The 25,761-nt window shown below is 39.6% G+C and overlaps 1 protein-coding gene across 3 annotated transcripts in view; it reads left to right on the top strand.

The window, feature by feature from the left end:
* LOC109056255 (protein TANC1-like) overlaps window positions 1–25,761 on the top strand; it is a 69,580-nt gene that overhangs the window by 31,255 nt on the left and 12,564 nt on the right. For all 3 annotated transcript variants that reach the window (XM_042757898.1, XM_042757897.1, XM_042757899.1), the window contains exons 5-13: window positions 8,722–8,843; window positions 11,253–11,463; window positions 12,940–13,212; window positions 16,007–16,132; window positions 16,831–17,115; window positions 17,392–17,525; window positions 18,859–19,090; window positions 20,481–20,647; window positions 22,185–22,792. In XM_042757898.1, coding sequence (XP_042613832.1) covers window positions 8,722–8,843; window positions 11,253–11,463; window positions 12,940–13,212; window positions 16,007–16,132; window positions 16,831–17,115; window positions 17,392–17,525; window positions 18,859–19,090; window positions 20,481–20,647; window positions 22,185–22,792 — 2,158 coding nt within the window. The remainder of the gene's footprint in view (window positions 1–8,721; window positions 8,844–11,252; window positions 11,464–12,939; window positions 13,213–16,006; window positions 16,133–16,830; window positions 17,116–17,391; window positions 17,526–18,858; window positions 19,091–20,480; window positions 20,648–22,184; window positions 22,793–25,761) is intronic.

Here is a 25,761-nt window from a genome sequence, read left to right as displayed (position 1 = left end):
GCTAAAATATAAAATATATTTTAATGCCAACATTTTTATTTGAAATAAAATGCATTTGAAAAAAAAGAAAAAAGATTTGTGCTGAAAGAATTTAGGCATAGCATTGTTAGAATGAACTGTACAAAAGATGGATAATTATTCCTTTTGAAATCTGCTATTAAAAAAAAGTATATTCTTTAAGTTAGAAAAACATGAGTGCTTGCAACACACTCTTTAAAGTAGAGGTTTCAAAAGGAGGTTGCTGCAGAAGAATCATTTTTGGATTCCCAAAGAACGTTTTAGTGAATAGATCTTAAATAAAAATTCTGTCAGTTTTGCTCAAGATTCTTCATGGAACTATAGATGTCATCATTTATTTTTAAGCGACATTTATTTACTAGAGGAAGGACCTCTAGAATTTCTTTGAAAATCTAAATGAGCTCAGAGTTATACTTTATGCATTTAATAAGGCAGATGTACTTTTTTCTAATAAATGTCCTTGACTCCTTTTGCACAAATGCACAGCAACTCACTTGCGCATATTTTTTTAAAAGGGAAAGCGCTCTTCTAGTGAGTTATATTTTTGAATTAAAAATATCCAAAATTGGCTGATTTTGCTCAGTTCTATGAAGGTAGATTTAAGACTAAGAAGAGTCTGACAAGATTTCCAGGGGTGCCATGAGCATTTTTAACCTGTTTGCAAGACAGAATGGGTATTTAAAAAGTATTTAAAAAGGAAAATAATTTTTTACAGGACTTAAATGGGTCCTGTAAATGGTAAAAGAACTAAAATTTATTGTAATGCATTTTAACTATTTTCAAATAAATATTTTTTTTTATTTTCAAATGTGCACACAATTACTCTTCGTCTCATGCCTGATATGGAGAAAACAGCTCAATGCTTCTTTTCTCGTTACAATTATAAATTACATGAATCACATAATTATATTTTAAATTCAAAATGACTAAATTTGACGAGTCATTTGTATTTCTGGATTACTTTCAGTCGTTTAACATTTCTATTGTAAAACAGCTGTCAGAGGTTCTAGCCCATATCTTACTTTGCACTCGCTCACTCTTATAATCGAAGCTTCACGCTGGAATTCATGTTTGGGTTCTGTCAGTGGTAAAGTCTGATTTCTTTTATTTAAAGTGAAAGTGAAAGTGAAAGTGACGTGACATTCAGCCAAGTATGGTGACCCATACTCAGAATTCGTGCTCTGCATTTAACCCATCCGAAGTGCACACACACAGAGCAGTGAAACACACACACACACACTGTGAACACACACCCGGAGCAGTGGGCAGCCATTTTTATGCTGCGGCGCCCGGGGAGCAGTTGGGGGTTCAATGCCTTGCTCAAGGGCACCTAAGTCATGGTATTGAAGGTGGAGAGAGAACTGTACATGCACTACCCCCACCCACAATTCCTGCTGGCCCGAGACTCGAACTTACAACCCTTCGATTGGGAGTCCGACTCTCTAACCATTAGGCCACGACTTCCTAGTATTTAAATGGTTATTGCAATCATTTTGATATTGATGAACACTTTTAGATCACTAAAGCAGTCCAGCCACAAAAAAATAATGTTAAAAAAGGTTTTTTTTGTTTGTTTTTTTTGCTATCCCTACAACATATAGAGCAGTGCAGTGCAGTGCAGCATCAAGAATTTTAAATATTGGTAACATGATGTTATATATACGTCTATATATACTGCATTAAAGAAAACAGCATAGCGTCCACAATGATATCATTCATTATTATTTTTATTCACATGTAAAATCTACCTACATTACAAGAAAATGATACTTAACAATTGTCCTTCCTATTTTTTTTTAATAATTACATTCCCTGAAGGCACTAAAAGTAAATATCAAGCAAATTAACGTGACTATCTCAATTTAACGTGACTATCTCAACATGCTTCTAAACACATGAACAGAATAATTTATCATCACTGGGCTGCAATTTTAACCAGTCTTATATGCAGTATCATATCCAATAACACACAAGTGCAGTTTATTAATATACAAACATATACAGACTTGACCATACTTAGCTTGAAAAAGAATAATGAAATGAACTTGAACCTGAACATAAAACAAGACACTCATCAACACTGGTTACAGGAAACAAAACTAGACAATGGACAATGAAATATGAGGGCTATATATATCAAACAAAGGGGTCACATGATACAAGTCAACCAATGAGAACGTGACACATAAAACAAAGGAACCAATGAGAACAAGACACATGAAAAAAGCACCACATGACAGGGTCAGTGAAGCACATGACAAGACATGAACCAAGACAAGAAAATACAAAATAAAAGACATGAAAACATGAACATAAACCAAAAATCCAAAACCAACCGTGACATTTCCCGCCCTCTATGTGTGACTCCCAGTGCCCAAACAGAACACCCACCCCAAAACACAAACAAAAAAGTCCTAGAGGGTGGCGGAGTGGAGGCGGTCTTGGGGGCGGGATGGAGGGCCAAGCCCATGAAGCGGAACAAGTCCCTGAGCGTGGAACAGTAGCGGGCCTGGGACGTGGAGCAATGGCAGACTTGAACCGTGGAGCAAAGACATTGAATGGTGGAGCAGTGGTGGACCTGGATCGTGGAGCAAGGGAAGATCTATACCATGGAGCAGTGGGCAAGACCATTGGCCCTGGAGCAGTGTGGACCTGGGCCACCACTGAGGAGCAGATGACCATCAGGGTGGAGCCGGCAGAGCAGGAAGACTGGGCTGAGCAAGCAACCAAGGTGAAGTCTGTGGAGCAGAAGACCACCACAGGTCAGGAGACCATGGGGGAGGAGAGACATGGACAGACCACCTGGTTAGGACAGAACAAGCAGAGAGTTCATGAGCGGCCTCCATAGCCATGACATGGCAGGCAGAGTGTTCAGAGAGGACAGGCAAGGGATTTAGGCATGACCTCTTTGGCCATAGCAGGAAAGGCTGAGAGCTCGGAGACAGCCTGTTTGGCCATGATAGGGCAGACTGTGAGTTCAGAGAAGGCCTCCTTGGCCGTGACATGACTGGCACGTGACCACTGTGTTCAAAACAGGACAAACAGGAAACTCAGGAAACACACTGGCGCCAACACAGGACAGAGCTCTGGGGCTTGAGTGGGCTCTGGAGCGGATTCATGGACTGGAGCGGGCTCTGAAGCAGATTCATGGACTGGAAAACATTGTGTATCCCAAACACACAATATAGAAACTGCCATCATGCACTGTACAGCTGACATAAAAAAAACATGAAAACATGAACATAAACCAAATCCCAAAACCAACCAAGATAGATAGACAGATAGATTACATTGTAGAATCACTGACACCATCTCAATTAGTGTCGCTGCCCCCTCCTTGTCAGTTACTGAAATCATCATGATTCCAATATATTTATATATATATATATTCTAATTATGAGGAAAATTTTCATCCTCTTCATCGCTGCTTTTTAAAAAAATATTTATTTTATTTCAATACACTATTAATAGTTCAAATGTGTAAGTGTATACAAGATAAAATAAATAAAAAAAAATGAATATAAACGGTGCAATTTTTCATTTATGACTAACACCTGATGCTATAAATGGTGTTGTTGCCTGTATTCATGACATTAAAGTCATTACACCAGTTTATTCCAGTACTTTGCTGTACATCACACGTTTAGTTTAGATTTACACCGCTCACTCAAACAATCAGGAGGGAATTTGGCAACTGATCTGAAGTGATTTTCATACACAGACACATGCACGCACAAGTGTTACTAGTCTTCTAGACTTCTGGCCTGCCAAAATGAGAAGGCACCACTACACTACTGCTTGAGTGCTCTGCAAAAACAAGCCATGTCTAACTGTGTGTGTGTGCGTGTGGAGGAAATGGTTTGGTGTACATAGTCTTCATAAGCAAAAGGGGAGTGAAATGTGTGAACTCATTGGGAGGTCTGTGTCCTTTGGCAAACACAGATCAACTGGAGACCAGTTGTTAGACCCAAGTACCATGGTTGTGGAATAAAATGGAGATGATTTGAGAGGAGCTATGCTGAATATTTTGGCTCTCCTAATATCTGTATTGTGGCGAGTCAGCTGCCTCCTCCCTGATAATCACCGGCACCCCGTCCTAAATCGCCGCCCTTCACCAGGCTCCCGATAGGAGGGGGTGTGGGAGAGAGGAGGGGCGCTGGACGAGTCAGGGCTGGCGGCGTGTGATGGGGCACACCTGAAGGAAATGGAGCCTCATCACCGCCGCTGTTTAAAAGCCCAACGCGCCTCTCCTCGGGAGACCGGTCTCTTCCCTGTGCATGCACCCTGGTGTCCTCGTGGGTCCAGGAAGGGTGCGTTGAGGGACTCCCGCGCCACCAGAGACGTGAGCTGCCGGACCCGCGGTCCGGATGAGAACCGCACCCGTCTACACGGCCGTCGGGCCAGGATGCCGGGCCGTCCATCCCCTGCAAGCGCCGCGGCCAGCGAGGAGGATGAAGCCGCTAGAAGAAGCCGCCGCCCCTCGCGCCCCGGACCGAAGAGGGGAGCGCGTGCGGCCGCCGGACTCCGCCCCTTACCTGGACCCTTCCTCCATGAACACTGTCAGACCCCCACGAACCCCGCAGCACGACGAGGACACCAGATTCCCTGTTGTTTTGGACACTCTTCCCCTTTTGGACACTTTATTCCCCCTTTGTTTGGTTTTTCTGTTAAATAAAAACCTCTCCGAGGCCTGACGCCACGCCCACTGTGTCTGTCGTTGGCTCGTCCCGTCACAGTATGTAAAGAAAAGCAGAATAAATTGTTTAATTAGGGAACATTTATCTGGTTTAACATGCTTTTATATGCCTTCAAATGTAGACCTGGAGAGAAAGCGTGCTTATACTGCATTTCATTGAATGTTAATAAATGTTTTATGAATGATGTATTAAATATGGATTCTGCCTGAGGTTTGTCTGTGAAATCTGCAGTCAGTCGAAAGCAAACAACACTACCTGACCAGCAGCATCAATCAATCGTGAAGTGATTTGTGTAAAGCTGGATTGATGGCAGGAGATGTTAACGAGGGAGGGAGGGAGCAGGACAGTGTGTTGCTGACGGAGTGCAGTATGCTAATGAACTGTGGCCTATTGCCCTGTCACCCCCCTCAGGGATGCTACACAAGACTGCACTGCTTGTTTACATATCGAAATAGTGTAAATATGACTGGCTACATATTTGTTTAATTGTGCTTTTGTGTCTTGGTATTTGCTTGATAAATATGACATCACCATTAAAGTTTTGTGGCATTTCGTATATGTGCACGTTAGTTTGAGTATCTACATACTTTACAGTATGTTGAATTATGGGTGTGTAATATTCTTATAATTTGTGTCAAATTCTATTAATCAATAAATTCAATTTGAATAGAGTCACTGTAGTCTGTTACCAATCAAATGAATCAGTATCCACAAAATCCATTTTTGCACCACATGGAGGGCTCAGAAACTGCATCTAAAGCAGCATTTAGATGTATTTACACTGCAATTACAGTTGCATCAATGATGCTATGAGAAATGTTTTAAAAATAATATTTTGAATATTTAAATGTGAATATTTTTTTTAGACTGAATGTATCTATTGAGTCATTTGCATTTATGCATTTAGCAGACACTTTTATCCAAAGCGACTTACAGTGCATCCAGGCTAACATTTTTTACCTAACATGTGTTCCCTGGGAATCGAACCCACAAGCTTTTGCACTGCTAACGCAATGCTCTAACACTGCAATGCTCTAAAATTCCTGTTAAGAGATCATGTGTGAACAGGACCTTTTCAAAAATACTGGAAATTTGGTCTAACAATATACCAGTATGAGAAGTTGTAGCATTACCAGTATATTACAAGTGGATGACGCATGTACTTTGTGCTGTGTAGTTCAGTTTGAAGTTGTCTAATACGATATCTCTGGGCCAAAAGCAGCTGCATTAATGTGAATGTTTGACACTAAAATGAAAACATCAACAAAAACACTCACCACATATACTGTACCCCTCCATGTTTACATACACAACACCAATTACAATGACTGGCATTGAATGAGAAGATCAGCATATGAATGAGACTTAAAAGTGGGTTCTTTGCGGGTTGCTAGGTGGTTACTTGCAAGTGAAAAGTAATGTGGTATCAGTGATGAAACTTTAGCGCCTATATTAAAGCTGTTTTCAATATTGATAAGAAATGTTTCTTGAGCACCATATGAGCAAATTAGAATGATTTCTGAAGGATCATGTCACATTGGTGACACATCAAAAACAGTTCGTTTCGCCACACACGGTTTGGCACGCGCTAGGACCGCGGTTTAACTTAAATCTGACAACGCATCTGTAATATGGTTTCTTATAAATAACACTTTAAAAAACAGGGTTTGGCTAATGTATGTTTCTGTTGATGGATGTGCATTCTGGCTTCCCAGTACGTTACAACAACAGCGATATGAGAGAAAAAAAACCCTGTACAAACCATTCACTCTTGTTCAATGCGAATACTGTATGCTGGAATATGAGCAGTCATTTATTTTCTTTATCACCCGGGCACACAGGAGAGACCTGACCCGCAAACGTTGATTTCTGTGTTGAAACTAAACTCATTTAAGTTTTGCCAGTTTAAACATTTAAGAGCCAGAGGGCGCAAGCTTCCGCAAGCAGTGAGAAGATTTGTGCATGCACTCATCCGAAACACACAAACCCGCGTCCCAGAACACGCACAAATATTAAAGAGTTACTCCATCCCAAAATTAACATTTTGTCATTAATCACTAAAAATCACTTAATCACTACCCCTATGTCGTTCCAAACCCGTAAAAGCTTCGTTCGTCTTCGGAATACAATTTAAGATATTTTGGATGAAAACAGGGAGGCTTGAGACTGTCCCATAGACTGCTTAATAAATAACAGTGTCAAGGTCCAGGAAAGTATGAAAAGCATCGTCAGAATAGTCCATCTGCCATCAGTGATTCAACCGTAACATTATGAAGTGATGAGAATACTTTTTGTACACAAAGAAAAGAAAAATAATTACTTTATTCAACAATTCCTCTCCTCTGTCTCTCTCCTTAAATCAGCTTAGCACCATTTTGGCAATTCTGAGCATCTGCGTACTGCTCAGAATTGTGTTCCGAAGACGAACAAAGCTTTTATGGGTTTGGAATGAAATGGGGGTAAGTGAATAATGACAAAATTTTCATTTTGGGATTTTAAGCTCTCTCTGAAGTATTGCCCGCGTCTCAGAACACAAGCAAATATTAAGCTCACTCTGGAGTATTGTGTGTGAATGGACAAATTCACGCAAAAATTATGTCAAAATGTCCATCTTGGTAAGTATTGTATAGCAGACATAGCCGGCTGAACGTAATGGATCAGTGCACTGGATCAGTGCATTCTCTTAAAGTGACAAAGTCTTAATATTAAATCAAACAGCAACAACAAATAAATCACTCACTGCTTTTGATTGGATAGCTTTTGTAACTTGGATAATGATTACTCTTTAATTTATACAGTCAAATATGCAATGCTGTATTACATTTGATTACTTTATTCAATTTCTGTACCTAAAAACTAATGCTAGACCTACCTAAAATTTTATAAATTTAAAAATCACTGTTTATTTTATTTGGATCTTTACTCTTTTGTATTTAATTGTGCTGTTACTTGTAATTAGATAGACTATTCTTATTTTCTGTATTTTTATTCGGAAGTATAGTTTTTCCATAAACACAGCACATACTGAACCGTGACTCTATAACCGTGATACAAACAGAACCGTGTAAGTTGAACCATTCCACCCCTTTTATTTATATATTTATATATATATATATATATATATATATATATATATATATATATATATATATATATATATATATATATATATATATATATATAATAGCCCAGTTGGTCTCTTTTCCAAATCTAACCGATTTTCAACAAGACTCGATGAATGATACTGAATTAAATCCCTAAAATGTCAGTATCTAACATTAAATGAATGTACAGTGGCTGTTTCTTTTTATGTCTGGCAATACAGAATTGTGGGATGGTGTTGCTACATGTGAGAAAGGGAGAGAATGAATGAACATGCGCACGTGTGTGTGTGTGTGTGTGTGTGTGTGTGTGTGTCTAGTCAGTTGTACTAGCCCAGTGATTGCAACGAGCACGATCTCTGCTCATTCACATTCACACCCTGTCCTCTCTGTCTCACACACACAGCCTCTGAATGGATGGAAACTTGTTTGTCATAATAACCACATCTCAAACCTAGGCTTTCTGAAGCTGTGTGGAGCACTGTAAAGACTGTGTGTTGTACAACCGAGTGAGAGATACAGAGCAACAGAGAGGAGGGGGAGAGAGGGAGGGATTGAGACAGAGAGAGAGAGAGAGATGTGAGAGGGAGGGACAGAGATTGTGAGAGAGCAGAGGAGACTGTGAAAGGCAGCGAGAGGAGAGGAAAGGAGAGCACAGGAAGTGCCACACCAGTCCTTTGGATCTTGGTGAGTTGGAACAGATTTGCCGTATGTCCTGGAGGAATAGCGTTAAATATGTAATTAGACTGAATGTAGGGTTTGAATGTAAATGTGGTCAAGTAGGTGTATAGTCAATGTGAATGTATCCTTTGTGTGTTTGGGTACCTGTAGACATGTTGCTTTTGGGTGTGGGCTTTTTGTGTGCATCCTCCCCTAACCTTGTATGTGTGTGTGTGTGTGTGCAGAGTTGCTCTCGCCGGCTGAGTCTGGCTCCTCCCCGGCTGTCCAGGAGCTCATGACACGGTTGGGCTTCCTGCTGGGAGACACCATCCCCACCTCATCACAAACAAACATGGAGGAGAAACAGGTAAGCATGAACCCTACAGGTCTAAACACCCAAACTCTGACAGACATGCAATCTGATACACAAACAACCTGCCTGCTGCATCATGTCACCGAAGATTGCAAGATTAGGACGATAACATCCTTAGAAAGAGGAAACAGCTTCTGAATTTTCTTTTCAGTCAGGTTACATGCAATCAGCCTTCAATACCAGAGGTCATTTATCAGAGAGATCGATTACACTGCTGGAGCTGTTTTGCCCTCAGAATCACACTTTCACTCCAGACACAGTACTGGAAGAGCTTGTTTTTAGATTCCACTTGGATGGTCGTACTCTTGATTCACTGCTGGCAAGATTGGTTTTTAATAAAACTCTGCAGGAGAAATGCAATTTATATATAAATTGGTGCTTACATAACGAAAAAGGGCTGTGGCATTCGCTTTTGCCAAAAGGTGGGAAAACTTCAGCCTCCAAAATTATTTTGATCCAACTGTCTGTCAGTGGGGATACCGAAGTTTGGACAATCTGTAATTTTCAAAAAAACTGTCAAAAGTCCTTAGGATGGTACTTTTTGCTGACCAATAAAATTTGAGATTTGGATGCAGGAGAAACTGAAAGAGATACATATTACTTTACATATACTACCAACATTGTAAATGACTTAGATTCAAGAAAAACAAGGCTCTATTTAAAATGATCTGTTATTTAATTATCTTATTTATTTATTTAAAGCTGTATTTGTATGACATTTCAGACTTGTGCTTTGTGTTTTCTATTATACAGCTATAATATGCTAATTCTTGATTACTAAAATCTAACTTCGATCTTCCTTCAGCATCTTTTTGTGATGGTGTGTTCACATCATCATACAGTAGGTACATCATACAGAGGTTTTGAGGCTTTTATCTGGTATCTAAGTCGCTCTTAAGAGGCTTACGTAGCATTTTTATGGATTGCTGCACATAAAGCTACTAGTTGAATTCATCCTCAAGCATGATTCATCAGTCATGTATTATCACAGATGAGAAGCTGCTTTCTGATTGGCCAGTTTCTGACTTTCCTTTCTGGCTTTTCAAATGCAACACATTAAGTATGAATGCTGGTTTCTGCGTGTTTGCTGCTTGTACGTGCCCAGCCGCTTTATAAGGGTAGAAACCGTCTTGATGCGGAGAAGCACCCTGGATATGTTGCTGCCAGTGAGTAATGCAGTTTCTCCGTGGGAAAGCGAATGATGCGGGTGGAGCAACAGTGTCCCTCTTGCACACGCTCGTCTAACGCTATTCCAGCACTGAAGAAATTATTGAACAGGTGCATGAAGCTCTACCTGAAAGCTTGAGCTATGCTTTACTCTGATGTGTGTGTGTGTGTGTGTGTGTGGCGAGATAAGAATCTTTCATTGGTGAGCGGTGTGCAGGCAACAGTTCTCTGGGGACCAGGGCTCCGGTACACTGATTCCCCTCACACACACACACACACACACACACACACACACACACACACACACACACACACACACACACACACACACACACACACACACACACACACACTCACCATCACTCTCCCTGACCTATATAGAGTATGGAGAGAGGTAAGAGGAGAGGACAGAGTAGTATCTAGGGTTTGATGTACTCTGTACAGTATTAAAACAAGAGTCAAGCAGAAATTTTCTTTTTGTTGGTTTATGCTCTGTAAGCACTTCCTTTAGATATGAAGCAGGTAGGATACCCATAATTTCTCACACACCAACATTCATAGTGCTAGTTCTTTAGGTTAATCTGCATTCAGCCCTTCTGGTCCTTTTTAAAGCATTTGTTCTCAACCAGGGGTCCGGCCCTCAGCAAACTTTCAAAGAGCCACAGGATGACTTCACTTTTAAGTTAACAGATTACTATTAATATAATAAACACACACACACATAAAATAAAGTTGCCATCACCGATGATTTTTTTTTTACAGTAACACCAGGATTAAGAAACCTTTAATCCAACAGAGTTTTCCTTCATTTTTATTCTCTTTATCTTTACTTGTTGGCTTATTTTACCAGATTTGCCGAGTTAGTCTTTATCCCTATCCCTAACCTATCCCTAAACACTGGTGAAATGCAGATTTACATTTGTCTGTGTGTTGGTTACTGTTGCCGTTACAGGGCTGAATCTGTTTCTAAAAGCATCTTATTGGTTGCTTATATTGGAACTAAAGCAGACTGGAGGGCTTGGAGTATTTTTGGCCTTGCCCTTGTATGGACATAAGAGCTGAGTTTAACAGTTTTCATCTATCACTTTATCTCTTCACTCCCTTTTTGCTTTTCCTCTTGTCTCTTGTATTTCCTTCATGCAGTGTTTATTTATTTATTTATTCTTTTTGCTTCATTCCCCTCTCTCTCTCTCTCTCTCTCTCTCTCTCTCTCTCTCTCTCTCTGTCACACTGTAGTGTATAGTGTCCAGTCAAGGCGTGAGTCCTTGCTCCACATTGACCAGCAGTACGGCGTCTCCCAGCGCTGAGAGCCCCTGTTCCACCTTGCCTGAGACCTCCTCCAACAGCAGGGCTCCTGTCATCTGCTCCAGCACCTGCTCCACTGCCACCTCCACCGTCATCACCACACCCAGCTCCACCCTGGAGAGCAAAGACAGCGGGATCATAGGTAACATCTACTGCTCTACTTATCAAAGTCCTCCTTTATCTCAAAGTCCAACATTGTTTGCTACCATTTTTCCAACAACTGCTTACAGCATATAGGCTCCATACAAACTTGGTTTTGTTGATAATTTCAGAGTTAAGTCTCTTTCACATTGAACACAAAACAAAAAGAGAAACAACTCACTGATGAATGGTCTATTCAAGCCAAGCGTGAAAGCATATCTGTCGGGCTGAATTAAAAGCTGTTCTGCCATCCAGCTGTCAGAAGCAGCTTTCATTTTTCAGTTTTGTTTCTGAAATTGCAGAAATGACATTTAACTAAATTCAAGTCATTTGTGTTTTTTATTTGGTAGAATTTAATCATCAAAGTTCAGCAGGAAAAATTCTGGTATATAAAGGAAGATAAAATATATAAACTGTTTTTCATCTTTTGACAGAAATTAGTTTTTTTTTAATAAAAAGGTATTTGATGCAAAAGTATACTTGTGTGTGGAATATTTTTTGCAAACGGCTCATTAATCATTCCTTATGATTTATTCAAACGGTTTGTGAGTTACAGTAGCTCAACTCCAATCTTTAATGTCTGCTCTGAACCTGGTGATTAAAGAGATACTTCACCCAAAAATGATGATAGATATATATGACTTTCTTTATAAGAACACAAAGATTTTTAGAAAATGAAGGAACGTGGAAAAAAAAGAGTCCTTATAATGGAAACTGCTGAACTGTGATTGGTCTATATTCAAATTACATAGTTTAGTGTGTAGAGTACTTACAGTAAATCTCAGAGTTCTTTACTTCTTTTATAAGGGGTCAGTTTCACTCCCCCATTTTCCTTCTGCTCTTCTGTTTATGAGTTTTCAACATCTCTAACGTGTTACAGCACATTTGGAGATACTGACAGAGGTGTGCATGTTTATGCACGACTGACTTTTCCACACCACCAAAAAACAGCACCAGGACTGTGAGGAAGAGAGGAAGTGAGCGTTAGAGTTCCTGAGACCGACTTATCAAAGCAGTTTATTGTTTGTTAACTTTCTTGAAGTGTTTTTGTTGGCCTGTGCTGTTAATGCTCATGAGTCTAAGATACGCACTATCAAAACTAGGACGGCATTGTGTCATTATTTCAGGTCTGCCGGAGGTTTCTTGAAGTAGGACATCAGTAGGGTTTTTAAAGCCCAAAATAGTGTTTTTCTATTTGGTTGCGGCAAAGAAAGGTCAAAGACAGCTGCATTAAGGAAAACGTCTGACAGCAATTACCTGAACGAATCCTATCTGATGTCCTTACACTCCAAAATCATTGTTTGTTGACCATCTCTCCAAAACTGCCTTTGATGGTAAAATTCCTGTTTTCTTTTCCGTGATGTTCTGGTTTGACCTTCTGTGTCGTTCTCTCCTCTTGTGTCCTTTCCATTAATATCTGGCCCCTCCCCCATACCTCATTCACTTTCATCTCTTTCTCTTTCTCTCCATCCTGCAGCAACAGTCACCAGTTCCAGCGAGAATGAAGAGCGCTGTGGCTCTAGTCTGGAGTGGGCGAAAGATGGTGGTGCGGGTGTAAGGGGCGAGAGCGGGCGTAGCGCTCATCCGCCCAGCACTCCCATCACCCCAGAGGAGCCGGCGGTGTCTGGTGAAGCCCAGCTCAGGACAGGTACCACAGGAGGGGCAACACCCGCTGTGACATCACCTGTGGATGGACCAATCACATACCACAGCACTTCTTTGGTTATGCCACGTCCAAATTCTGTGGCAGGTGAGTAATGAATCATCACATGCTGTATTATTTCTTTATATTATAAAATGTGGATGAGGGGTTTGGTACCTTAGTGTTTCCTGCACATTATTCATCATTCCACCCCTGCTGAATCTGTAGCACAATGCTAAAATAAGTTGTATTTTACCCAAGATGTGAGCTTGTGATCTGAATTGAATGTCATTAGATAAAAATGCTGTTTACTGCAAAATAACGTGCAGGCAGTATGTCTTTCTGTTGGTTTGTCTTGGCTGGCTAACTACTAATTTAATCTGATTCACAAACGAATGACTACTAGTAGTATTTTTGTAATTAATTACTCTGAAATACTCTTAAACTCTATATTTGATTTATATTTGAATAAATTCACTGAATCAGTCACTTACTGAACCGCTAAAATGTTACCACATTAAACTATAAAAACATTCTTTGAAATATTATAGCAAAATACTGTTACTTTGTATATGTACTTTGGACCAGAAACTGTTCAAAGTTTGGGCATTGGTAATTTTTTGATGTTTTAAAGTCTCTTATGATCACCAAGGCTGCAATCATTTGATCAAAAACAGTGAAAACAGCAACACTGTGAAAATTACAATTTAAAAAATTCTATTTAAATATCTTTTTAAATGTAATTTATTCATTCACAAATCTGAATGTTTAGTCTTCAGTGTCAGTTGATCCTTCAGAAATCATTCTAATATGCTGATTTGGTGCTCAAAAAATATTTATTATTATCAGTGTTGAAAACAGTTGTGCTTAATATTTTTCAGGTTTCTTTGATAAATACAAAGATCAATGAACAGCATTTATTGGAAATTGTTTTTTTGTAACAGTGTAAATGTCTTTACTGTCACTTTTGATCAGTTTAATGCATTCTTGCTGAAGAAAAGTGTTAAAATCTTTGAATTCTTTTTTTTTTGTCTTCAAGATAGCTAGTATAAAGGTTTGCAGCTGGTTGTCTGTTTCTGTGTGTGTGTGTTTGAATGAGTCTGTTGCTGGTCTCTAACACAGTAGCATGTCCTGGAAGGGAAAAGCTCAGTGTACAATATGTCGCCTGGCTGTCTCTCCTCCTGCGGCTTGTGGAAAGCACTGCAAGCAGGTGGCTTTGATTTCCTCTTGCTGTAAAGCTAAATAGAGAAATTGCTGTCAGATATACAGAATGACTCCAACAAAGCAAAATGTCTCGCCAAGTGCCTGTCTGTGGTGATCTTTGTCCTACAAAGCTTTGAAAAAGGAAGATAATGTATTTATATCTGTGCAGCTTTAAAGGGCTGGACCATGATTTTGCATTTGCATTTCCCTCCACAAACAAATGCAACGTGACAAATGACAATCATCATCCCTGTGTTTATGCCCTTCAGCAGAGATTATGGGTTTCAAGCAGATTAAATAATGGGACAGGATGGGGGATTGTACAGGGATGAGTGGAATGGGAGGGATGTAGTATGGTGAGCAGTGAAAAAGATGAATGAAATGAGCCATTGATGGATTGAATGATGATTGATGGATGAATTATGATTGAGTTATACTCTCTCAGAAAAAAAGGTACAACTGGGGTGGGGGGGTAACCTTTTAAAAGGTACACTTTAAAGCAGGGGTCTCCAAACTCGGTCCTGGAGGGCTGGTGTCCTGAAGTGTTTAGCTCCTATTTGCCTCAACACACCTGCCTGGAAGTTTCTAGTATGCCTCGTAATGCTGCCTTCATGCCATGTCCTAATTACCATAATTCTGAGATGACAACACGTGACATTCTACTCTGAGCTGAATTATGTGTTTCTATGGCAACACTATCAACTGAAAACCCTTCACATGCTCCAGAACTCGTAATTACAACTTGTAAGCTTGTATTGTTCTGAGAGCTATGACTTGGACCATGTAACTGCTGTAGCACCTGACCACCACCAGGTTCATTTAGGCTTTACCTCTGAGTCCATGGGCAGCTCATAGTAGAATGTCACGTGTTGTCATCTTGGAATTTTGGTAATTAAGACATGGCGTGAAGGCCTTAATTGACTGGTTCTGGTGTGTTTAATTAGAATTGGAGCTTTACTCTGCAGGACACTGGACCCTGCCCTAAGGGTGTATATTGGTAGTTTAGAAGTAATGTTAGTACTCAAAGTCTACATATTTGTACCTATTGAAGGGGTACTGCCCCAGTGACAGCTTTGTACCTTTTTTTTCTGAGAGTATACAAGCCAAAAATGTTTCTCCAAAATTGTAGCAGTGGGGTAAAGTGTGCAATATGCTACAGAGTAAACTGTGCAAGTGCCTTGAAGAATAGTGATGGTGAGATTTGTTTGATAATCTTTGCTTTACAAATACTAGCGTACTACAGATGTAGTTACAAAAGATTTAATATATCCAAATATTCTGAATATTAAACCTTTTCCTTTCTGCTTTGTCATTGGACCACTATATTAAGTCATTTTCTTATGTAATGGATGCTTTCTTATAAATGCAGTGTATAGCAGACATCCTGAAACATATTTAAGACTATTAATTTTCCTTTTTTTTCTTGCTTAGAGGAAGTGAAACGTAGAACAGCTTCATTCACTCTCCCAATATACTTATTTTGTGTTTTTCCATCTCTAAACTGTGTGTGTGTGTGTGTGTGTGTGGATGAATTGGGGTGGGTGGGGGTGTTGGGTACACGTGTTCCTCCACACACAGCGGCAGATTGTGTTTGTTCTTCACCGAGATCACAGAGGTGGCATGTAATCTCTCTGCTGTCTGTGAGCCAAACACAACCCTAAATGACTCTCTTTCTCTCATTCTGTCTTTCTCCCTGCAGCCACTAGCAGTACTAAACTGGAGGAGCTGCGGTATTTGGATGAACAGAGGAACGCTCCCCAGCGCTCCTCCATGCGTTTACAGTGGCATGGAGCTCATACAGGGGGCCGCAGTCAAGAAACTAAAGGTGCTGGCTAACCACTACAGCTGACCAAATTCATTGAAAAATGCATTTAACCTCCAGAATGTGACATACATCTGACATATATAAGGGGCATTTATAAAGAAAATAAATGGGGTGTTTGGGCTCCATTTTATGTTTTCATTTCAAGCCATTCAAGGCCTTATGATTCATTCTTATGATTCTTTTCATTTGAAATATGTTCTACATTGATTTGCCTGTGTGTGTGTGTGTGTGTGTGTGTGTGTGTCTGTCTGTGTGTGGTTTATTTTAAAGGGATAGTTCACCCAAAAATGAAAATTACCCCATGATTTACTCACCCTCATCCTAGGTGTATATGACTTTCTTCTTTCAGACGAATTCAATCGGAGTTATATCAAAAAATAATTTTGTGGTTAAAGGGTTAAAAAAGGCCTTCTGAGCAGAATCGATTTTTTTAATGACAATATCCATATTTAAAACTTATTTAAACTGTAATTTCTAGCTTCCGCTAACTGTAGTACGCTTGTTCATGAGAGAGTGGCGTTCCAGTGGATGACGTACATAGTGTAAGCTCTGGTGAGAAGTGACGAACTCCAATTGTATTTGTCTGAAAAAAGAAAGTCATATACATCTAGGATGGCTTGAAGGTTAGTAAATCATGGGGAAATTTTTATTTTTGGGTAAACTATCCCTTTAACACCTGTGTTGTTTGAATCCTGCAGCCCGTCTCACGCCCTACAAACCAGTGGACATCATGCTCAAACCCCTGCTGTTTGAGGTGCCCAGTGTCTCTATGGATGCAGTGTTTGTGGGTCGTGATTGGCTGTTTCAGCGGCTGGAGGAGGTGCTTACGGGGGGAGGAAAAGCCAGTGAGGGTAAAGGGGCTGTCATCATAGGTAACGTCGGTTTTGGAAAGACGGCAGTGGTCTCAAGGCTGGTGGCTCTCAGCTGTCATGGTGGACGAATGAGACAGATTGCTTTCAACAGCCCTGAAGCTACACCCCAGAGTAAGATGTCCCTTTAAGAATAGTTTAACTTTTTGTATTTACTCATCATATTGCAAAACTATATGAAAAAAATTAAAACTCAAATGTAGAAATTTGAAGACATGCTGGTTTTTGATCTCCGTATTTTTCAACTTCTGGATTACATGGACTCAAGGCTTTCGATGAATATGTAAACTTCAACTGAGATGTGTTAGTATCTCAGATTTTCAGACCTGCAATACCTGTATGCATTGAATTTATGTAAAATAATGGGAATTGTGTGTGTTTGTGTTGTAGATCGAGGGGCTGATGCTCATCAAACCAATCAGCTGAACCCCCCCTCACAGAGTCCCCTCCACAGCAACAGCTGCCCCCCAACCCCAGACACACACCGGCACAGAGAGGGGGCAGTCAAACGCCTGGCTAGCAAGGTAAACACTTCAGCCCTATTCGGACAGGACTAGTTTTCACTGAGAAGGTCGGGTAAATCCGTGTTACACAGACATACTTGTCCATATCAACTTTGGAATAAGGAATAAATTATATTAGTAAGTAATGTATTAAAAAACGGAAAACATTTAAAAATAAATATAAAAAATATAAAAAAAATAATAAAAATGCACATTTTGAAACTTTTGTGAGTGTACTTTGTTTCATTCCAACTTTCTGGTTAAAATAACAGTTGATAGTCTGTAATACTAACTTGCATTTAATTCAGTGGAAAAATAATATTAAATCAATGAAGAGATTCCTATCTCTGAAACAGCTTGGAATGGCAACTGTAGTCGCTGGTTAGATTTGATCTGTCTGCACTTTAATTAATTGCTTTCCTTAATTATGTGAATAATGTTCTAATTATATTACATATATAATTATTGTTTATTTCAATGGGCTTCGTGACATGCATCCAAAAACGCCCACTTTCAGAGAATAAACCCTTTTTTTTTAATGACATTTTTTTGAAAAATGGAAGCTCTTCAAAATTGTTTACAGCAAAATAAAGAGTTTCCACCGAGCAGCTCTCATGTTTATTTATAAATACACATGATGTTTTGTGCAATGTTTTAGATGTGTCATTCCGTGACAGAGGCAAACTGCATGCCACATGCATATTCAACACTTTGCTCCGTGTGCCAGTATGTGCGCATGTTTTTCCATTTACATCTGGACCTAAACCCTCTCTGTCTTCTAGTCACGTCTTTTTAATCAGCCATCTGTCAGTGGAAAGTCGTTTCAGGCCACAATTTCATTCTCACTTCTGTTCAGAAGCTTGGATTCTCCAGTATTTCAGAACGATTTGGGACTCATGATATTCAAACAAACTTTAAAGGGGTTATATCATGAGGAATCATATTTTCCTTAATCTTTGAGATAAAAGAGCTCCATGTGCTTTGAAAACCTACAGTACTGTTACTTTCGGAACCTAAAACTTCCTCCCCAGTGGATGAGCATTTAAAATAAGCTCCAAAATAGACTCATGCTATAATCATGTAACTTCTGCAAAGATAACCGTTTCAACACATGACTGCCCACATTGACACATTAATGACATTTATTTGGTGATCAGAATCTTGGTGAGGAAATAAGGAGAGAGCACGTTTTATCCTGTGACAGTGTAACGCATGGTTTACATAGAGCAAAGAATCAAAGGCAGAAAGAGTCCCTCTTTTTTGTGTTTTTTAACCTGTCCCAAACTCCCACTTTCAATGTTTTCCCATCTGTTTTCTGTTTTTACCTCCTTTACCCCCATTTCTTCTGTTGTAGGTGGTGGCCTATCACTATTGTCAGGCTGATAACACATACACCTGCCTGGTCCCAGAGTTTGTGCACAGTGTGTCCGCTTTACTGTGCAGAGCTCCTCGACTCAATGCTTATCGAGAGCTCTTGCTCAAAGAGACGCACCTGCAGAGCCTGCTCAGCTTACGCTCCTGCGTCCAGGACCCCGCCACTGCCTTCCGTAAGGGAGTCCTGGAACCCCTCACACTTCTACGCAAAGGTGAGATGCATCACATGCTACTGTCATCAATCACAACATCACATAAAAACTAAATATGTTTGCTCAGGGGTAATGGGGGGAGAAGAGCGCTCTTGCCTCATTTAATTTGGCCCAGTACGGATGTGAACAGATGGTCTTCAGAAACGGCTTGGATCACAATATACGACAGATGAAGGACTTAACAGGAATTTTAGAGAATGAGGCTAGAGCAAATTTCGAGCCTGGAAATGAAGACATAGAACTGTCACTCTGAACTCTTAAAGGAAAACCTGTGTTCCTGGTTTGTAACATCAGATTAGAAAGAGAATTGAGAAAAGTAGAGAAAACAGCCTTTATATTAATAATGGTGGATAAAATCAAATACATTTTATGACAGTTTGCGACAATGGGTTTATTTAGCGGTTTCTTTCTTACATAGTGCAGATCATGTACAAGACGAGCCGGTCTCTGTGTCTCATGAAACTGCACCTTTCACATGTGCTTTTTGTCATGTTTTTGATTTTGGTAGCTTATTGTGGTGAATATTCCAGTGTGAAAAATTTGAGAAAAGCTTTAGACACACAAGATAAGCAGCTACATTTTTCACAGAGATAAAGTCAGGTGTTTTCTTCTAAAAAGGAAAAAAAAAGTAATCTTTTGTCAAAATTGGCTGTGTTTCAGGCCTCTGAATTGACTGCTGAATTGCCTTCAGGTTTTCCTCTATTCTGGTATTAAATGTCCTAATTTCAAGATCCCATCAATTGGTGATCAATAAAATCAGGTCCTGCCCTACATTTTTTTTTTCTTGTTGAATATCTTATTTCACTTTGAAAAGCACCACGCTATAGAAAGTAATTACATTTGTGACTTCAAAGGAATAATTCACCCCAAAATTAATATTGTGCCATCATTTATTCACCCTCTTGCTGTTCCAAACCTGATTTACATTCTTCTGTGAAACTCAAAAGCAGATGTTTGGCAGAAAGTTTCATTTACTCTGTACAATGAAATTTAATGAGGATAGGTGCTGCTTAGCTCCCAATATGAAATATTTTTCATTTTTATGTGAATTATTCCTTCAACAAATTGCATTCTGAAGGGTGCAGCTATTTATCAAGTGGCAAGTACTCAAAAATTGTGAGAGTGAGAGTTTCACTACAGAATGTAGGCACTTTTTCCTACTCAACATATGGTGAAAGAAAGCAGCATGCAGGGTTTTATTGTGCTGCTTGTTCTAAAATCACCTAGTACTGTACATGAATTCAGCAGTACACATAGTTCCTGTTAACATTTTCAAACGAAAAACCTAAACACACCCACGTAATGCCAGGATGCAAACTCTTAACAAACTCAGGACCCGCAATGGACTTCTAGTTCATCTAACCATGTCATTTCTGTTTTTGATGTGCAGAGCGGAAGATTCCAGAAGAAGATTACATCATCCTAGTGGATGGTCTTAATGAGGCAGAGTACCACAAACCAGACTATGGAGACACCATAGCGACTTTCATCACCAAAATCATCTCCAAATTTCCTATTTGGCTTAAACTGATTGTGACCATCAGGGTCAACGTAGTGGTAAGTTTTTTTGTTTGTTTGTTTGTTTTTTTGCATTGGCTGCACTTTTACTTTGGCTAGACCATTTTGCTGGTTTTAAGACGATGTAAGACGATGTTGAGAAGGGTTTAAAATGCTCAGTGTCCTGATGTGCCTTTTGCGATCTAAACTTTCAGAATGGTTGCAGTGGTGAGTTTTGGTCAGTGGCTAGTGTTAGGGTGGGTTTGTGTAATCCATGTCTGATCAGAGCTGGACTCTGGCCTGCAGGAACCAAGCTTATATAAGAGGGGATAAGGGCTGTGATGCAACACGGCAGATGCTACGCGTGTCCCTATACACTTTTCACACACGTACACAGTCTCTTTCTCTTTCACTCACTACTTCTCGGAGCAACGACCTAAAAGTGCCAGACAACCCACACAACCAGGCTGCTGGTGTTTATTCTAAAACATTAATCCTGCAGTTGTTTTGATTGGAAAACATTTGTCGTGATTTGCATACAGATGATGATGAGGATGTGCAGTAAGATAAAAAGGAACAGACTTCTGTGGTCCTTGTAGTATTCATTAATTTTCCCTCTTGCAGTCATCAAGGGCACCCTGTTGTCAGTGGTTACAGCACAAAACTGTAAACTGAAAGGAACTATAATTATTCAAGAAATTTGAAAAGAGTTCTTTGGGAAGGCTGGTGGTCGTTACTCTTGTGCTGTGGTGCAGAACAGCCAGTGAAGGTTCATCCCTTAAAATCCCAGGCTTTTTTCATATTTAATTGCATGTCTTTCCATTGCAGCGGGCAGAAAGCTGAATTACCAGTATCTGAATTATGAAGGCATTGTCAAAAATGGTCATTTTGTGTAGTTTTGATGTTTTATAATTTATTGATCAAAGTCATGTGGTGCAACCGACATGATGTCAGAGAGAGAACCCCTGCAGACCCCCAATGGCTGTGTGTCAAGCTGCTTTATACATATCAGGTCATTTGTCCTTTTTATGACATGGCAAGGTTAGTTAAGATTGTAAAATGTCATGTAGTGTGACTCCCCAAAAAGATATTTATAAATTTGTGATATTTATAAAAAATACCTTGAAAAATACACTACCAGTCAAAAGTTTGGAATAAATTAGATTTTCTATATGTTTGCAAAGAAGTCTCTATATGCAATAAAAACATACAATTAAAACAGTAGTAATGTGAAATATTATTAGAATTTAGAAGAACTGTTTTCTAATTTTTATATATTGTGAAATATATTCGATATATTCAAATAAAACAGTTGTTTTAAATTGTAATAATATTTGACAGTGCTACTGTTTTTGCTTTTGATCTGATAAATGCAGACTTTGAGTATAAGAGAATTCTTTCAGCATTTAAAAATCAGTAGTGTATATTTTAAAGGTTTTCATTATTTTTTTAATAGAAAAAAGTACAGATGTGTACAATAACAATATAAATACAATAACAATTTAAAGTGTCATTTACAGTCATTAAACATAAACATAGGTATAAATTATAACTCATGAGGGTATTTGCATTGGCTTTTTTGTTGATCTTCTCACAGGAAGTCACCAGTCTCCTCCCCTTTCCCATCATCTCTCTGGATGATTTCCATGACAACAAGGATATAACCTCTGACCTCACCTCCTACATCGAGCACCGTATAGACCACAGCCCTGATATCCTCAGCAACATTGCCATCAATGGCAAAGCTGACCCAGCAAACATCTCTAAACTCAGTGCCCACCTGGTCGCCCGCAGCCAAGGCTCATATCTTTATTTAAAGTTAACCCTCGACCTGTTTGAGAAGGGTCACCTGGTCATTAAAAGCTCCAGCTATAAGGTTATACCCGTGTCTCTGTCTGAGCTCTACCTGCTGCAGTGCAACATGAAATTCCCATCGGCCTCAGCATTTGAACGAGTATTGCCTCTGCTAAACGTGGCTCTGGCTTCTTTGCACCCTCTGACGGATGAACAGCTCTTCCGGGCACTGAACGCCGGGTCCATGAGAGGAGAACTGGAGTGGGAGGACTTCCAGCAGCGCATGGATGCTCTTTCCTGCTTTCTGATTGGCCGTCGAGACAGGACACGCATGTTCTGCCACCCCTCATTTAGGGAGTGGCTTGTATGGAGGGCGGATGGTGACAGCACTGACTTCCTGTGTGACCCAAGGTAAGCAGTGATGACATTTCGTATGACACAAATAAGAATAGTTCTGTTTGGTGATACTGGTGCTTATTAAGGCAAGGATGAAGTTGCTAAGGTGTTCACAGCAGTTGTAGCGCTCTGCCCAAAAATTTTCAGAAAGTGCATAGCAATGCGGTCTGCAATAGTGGAGTGCCCAGTTCTTTTTCTGGATATCTACCAGTTCAGTTGCATCTCTGCTCCAACACACCTGTTTGTAACTAGTGTAAGTGTTTGTAAGTGTTCCTGAAGATCTTAACTAGCTGATCCAGATGTTTTGGATTTTGGTTGGCTCTGAACTTTGCAGGAAGGTAGATCTCCAGAGACAAGACTAGGTACCCCTACACTAAAAATTCTTGGCTGACCTTAAAGGCATAGTTCTACATTAATAAAAATCCTGTCATCATTTATTATTCTTTCATTATAGACTTCCATAGTCTTTTTTTCCATAGTGTGCAAGTCAGTGGGGACCTGCCACTGCTTGCTTACCCACATTCTTCAAAATATCTTCTTCAACAGAAAAAAGAAATTGGGGGCTTTCGCACCAGGTAGTTACAAGAACTAGCAACCAGGGTGGCCCCCCGATAACTAAATTTTCCCCTAGGGCAAATTTCCTAATTGTATTTGCAGAGGCAGTAGGAACTGTGAAGTGATGTAATCCTGTGGACAGTGACATCATTTAAAGTCATGTCGGTTGGCTTTAGTTTTTTTGGTGTGTTCCACACTGTTGGCTCTAGTCGGACACTGTCAGCTGTTTTTCGGCCAATTCTGCACGTCTCATAGGTGGCAGAGCTTGTTGGCAATTCCAATTGTCTGTTCAGCTTAGTGAATGGGTGCACAAGAAAAAAAACGAACTGACAAAAGCAAACCAAAGACGTAAGGATGGAACGTAAGGATTGAAGATGGAATGCACAGACACTTGTTGTCTTTCTTGTCTGTTGTCTTGTCATGTTATTTGATTAGAGGACTATTTTAATAAAACCATGGTAATAACATGGCTTTGTGGAATCAAGACGTCGAAGACCAGCTAATCACCATGATCCAGGAGTGGCCACTACTGGTGGAAACAGTGGTAAAAGTGGTAAAAATTCTAACTCTTTCGGTTTCCCTGTTTGAATGCCGAATACAGACTACTGCCACCTGCTGGTATGGGAGAGTTATGTTTTCTCAAGCAAGCACAGAGTGTACATGATAGTTGGCTATCGGCTGTAGTCTGTCTAGTCCGGTTTGTTCTAGTGCAACTTTTTTGCCCCAACACAAGCGATGTGATTTTGCGATGCAACTGCACAGTTGGCATTCTTCAACTTTAGTTCTTTGGCGTCCGTTTGGTGTGTCCCTACCCTAAGTGCAGAATTCAACAACATTGTCAACTGGAGGATGGAGGACATAGAAGTGCCTGGATTTTGGTGTCAGTCAATCTGTGACTGTTTTCTATGCTTGTGAAGTTACTTCGTTTATTTTAAAAATGTCAGGACTCTGTGTTTCGTATGGCGTGCATTTGGCCAATCACTTACATCACTGGTAGTTCCAATTGTGCTGGGTTACACCCTACTCTGAAGTAGATGCTAATTTACTCAGAAGGCATTCCTATAACTAAAATTGTTCCTAGTTCCTGCGGACCAAACACCAAAAAAGCGAGTACTGCTACTTTTAGCAATGCACTAAAACTATTCAAAACACTCTACTAAGCAAATATCAATGTGATAAAACTAATCTGAAACCCAAGCAACTGAGTTGCAATGTGTTGAAACTACTAAAACACCTTAGCATATAGCAACATGTTAAATCTACTTGGAATATTTTCTTGTGAAAATATTCCATTTCAAGTGAATTGACTGATGCAATCTTTAGCATCAGCTGCATAGAGGGGATTGCACTTAAATATATTTCATGTAAGAATCAGAAAATCCTTGTTATTAATGACACCGGTTGCCATTAAGTGAACTGCATTCAGGGTTGGTTTGATATTCACCCCAGTTTTCACCCAACCTTTAATACTTTTACTTAGCCAGATAAAAAAACAGCAAAACCAACCTGCGTCCTTCACATAAAAATCGGTCTACAGACTGTTATAGGAAACCTAGGAAGGTCACATTTTTATGTTGCTTTACAACTATTCACACATTGGCAATAAAAAAATTATTAATGCATGAAAATTCTTACATATAGTAGGGGGATCATGCCACTAAAACTACTCAAAACACCTTAGAAACTTTATAGCAATGTGCTACAACTGATCAGAACACCTTAGCAACCGCAGAGTGTGTGAGGTACCTGTACAGGTCAGCCATCTATTATGTGTGATTCTTTGGTTTGTTAATTGAGTTCAAATTGCATTTGAGTGTGTGTAGCCTTTGAACATGAAATTATACTCTTGTGTAGTTCTCTTTCATTTCGTAGACACTTCAGTTATCTCTCCACCTAAACACACACACACATTGCTCAGTATTCTCATTTAGAAAGGCCTCATCACTGTTATAAACTGTAGAGTGACCCACTAAAAAAGAAAAGTTCAGGGACTGTGATTCAGAGAGAAAAAAACGTTGCTGTCTGTAATGACAACATTAAGCATCTGTAGGGCTATTTAGACCAGGGCCGTAATCATTATAGACATTTAGGGGGACACGTCCCTCCCCAATACTTGATATTTTTGATGCTGCTCTATTTATGACAAAATTTTAAGTTACATTTTACACTTGTTTGCCTCAGCAGTCGAACAATGCTCCATGTCAAAATTATAGAGATGGCCAATAAAATCAAAAGATGGCAGGCTTTACTGTTCACAGATTCCAAACATGAATTCCAGCATGACGCTTCAGGTTTTAACAGTGAAAGACTGTAAGATGTTACGATGTAAGTAGCTAAACATAATAAAATTGTTAAAAGACAAACAGTAATATCTAGTGATCCAAACTACAATTTTTTTCACAGTTTTGAAAATAGTCCTTTGAAGAAAA

Source organism: Cyprinus carpio, chromosome A6 (genome assembly GCF_018340385.1).
Source record: "Cyprinus carpio isolate SPL01 chromosome A6, ASM1834038v1, whole genome shotgun sequence".
Classification (NCBI taxonomy): domain Eukaryota; kingdom Metazoa; phylum Chordata; class Actinopteri; order Cypriniformes; family Cyprinidae; genus Cyprinus; species Cyprinus carpio.
The sequence above is the reverse complement of the archived record's forward strand: the minus strand, read 5'-3'. Positions and strand labels throughout refer to the sequence as shown.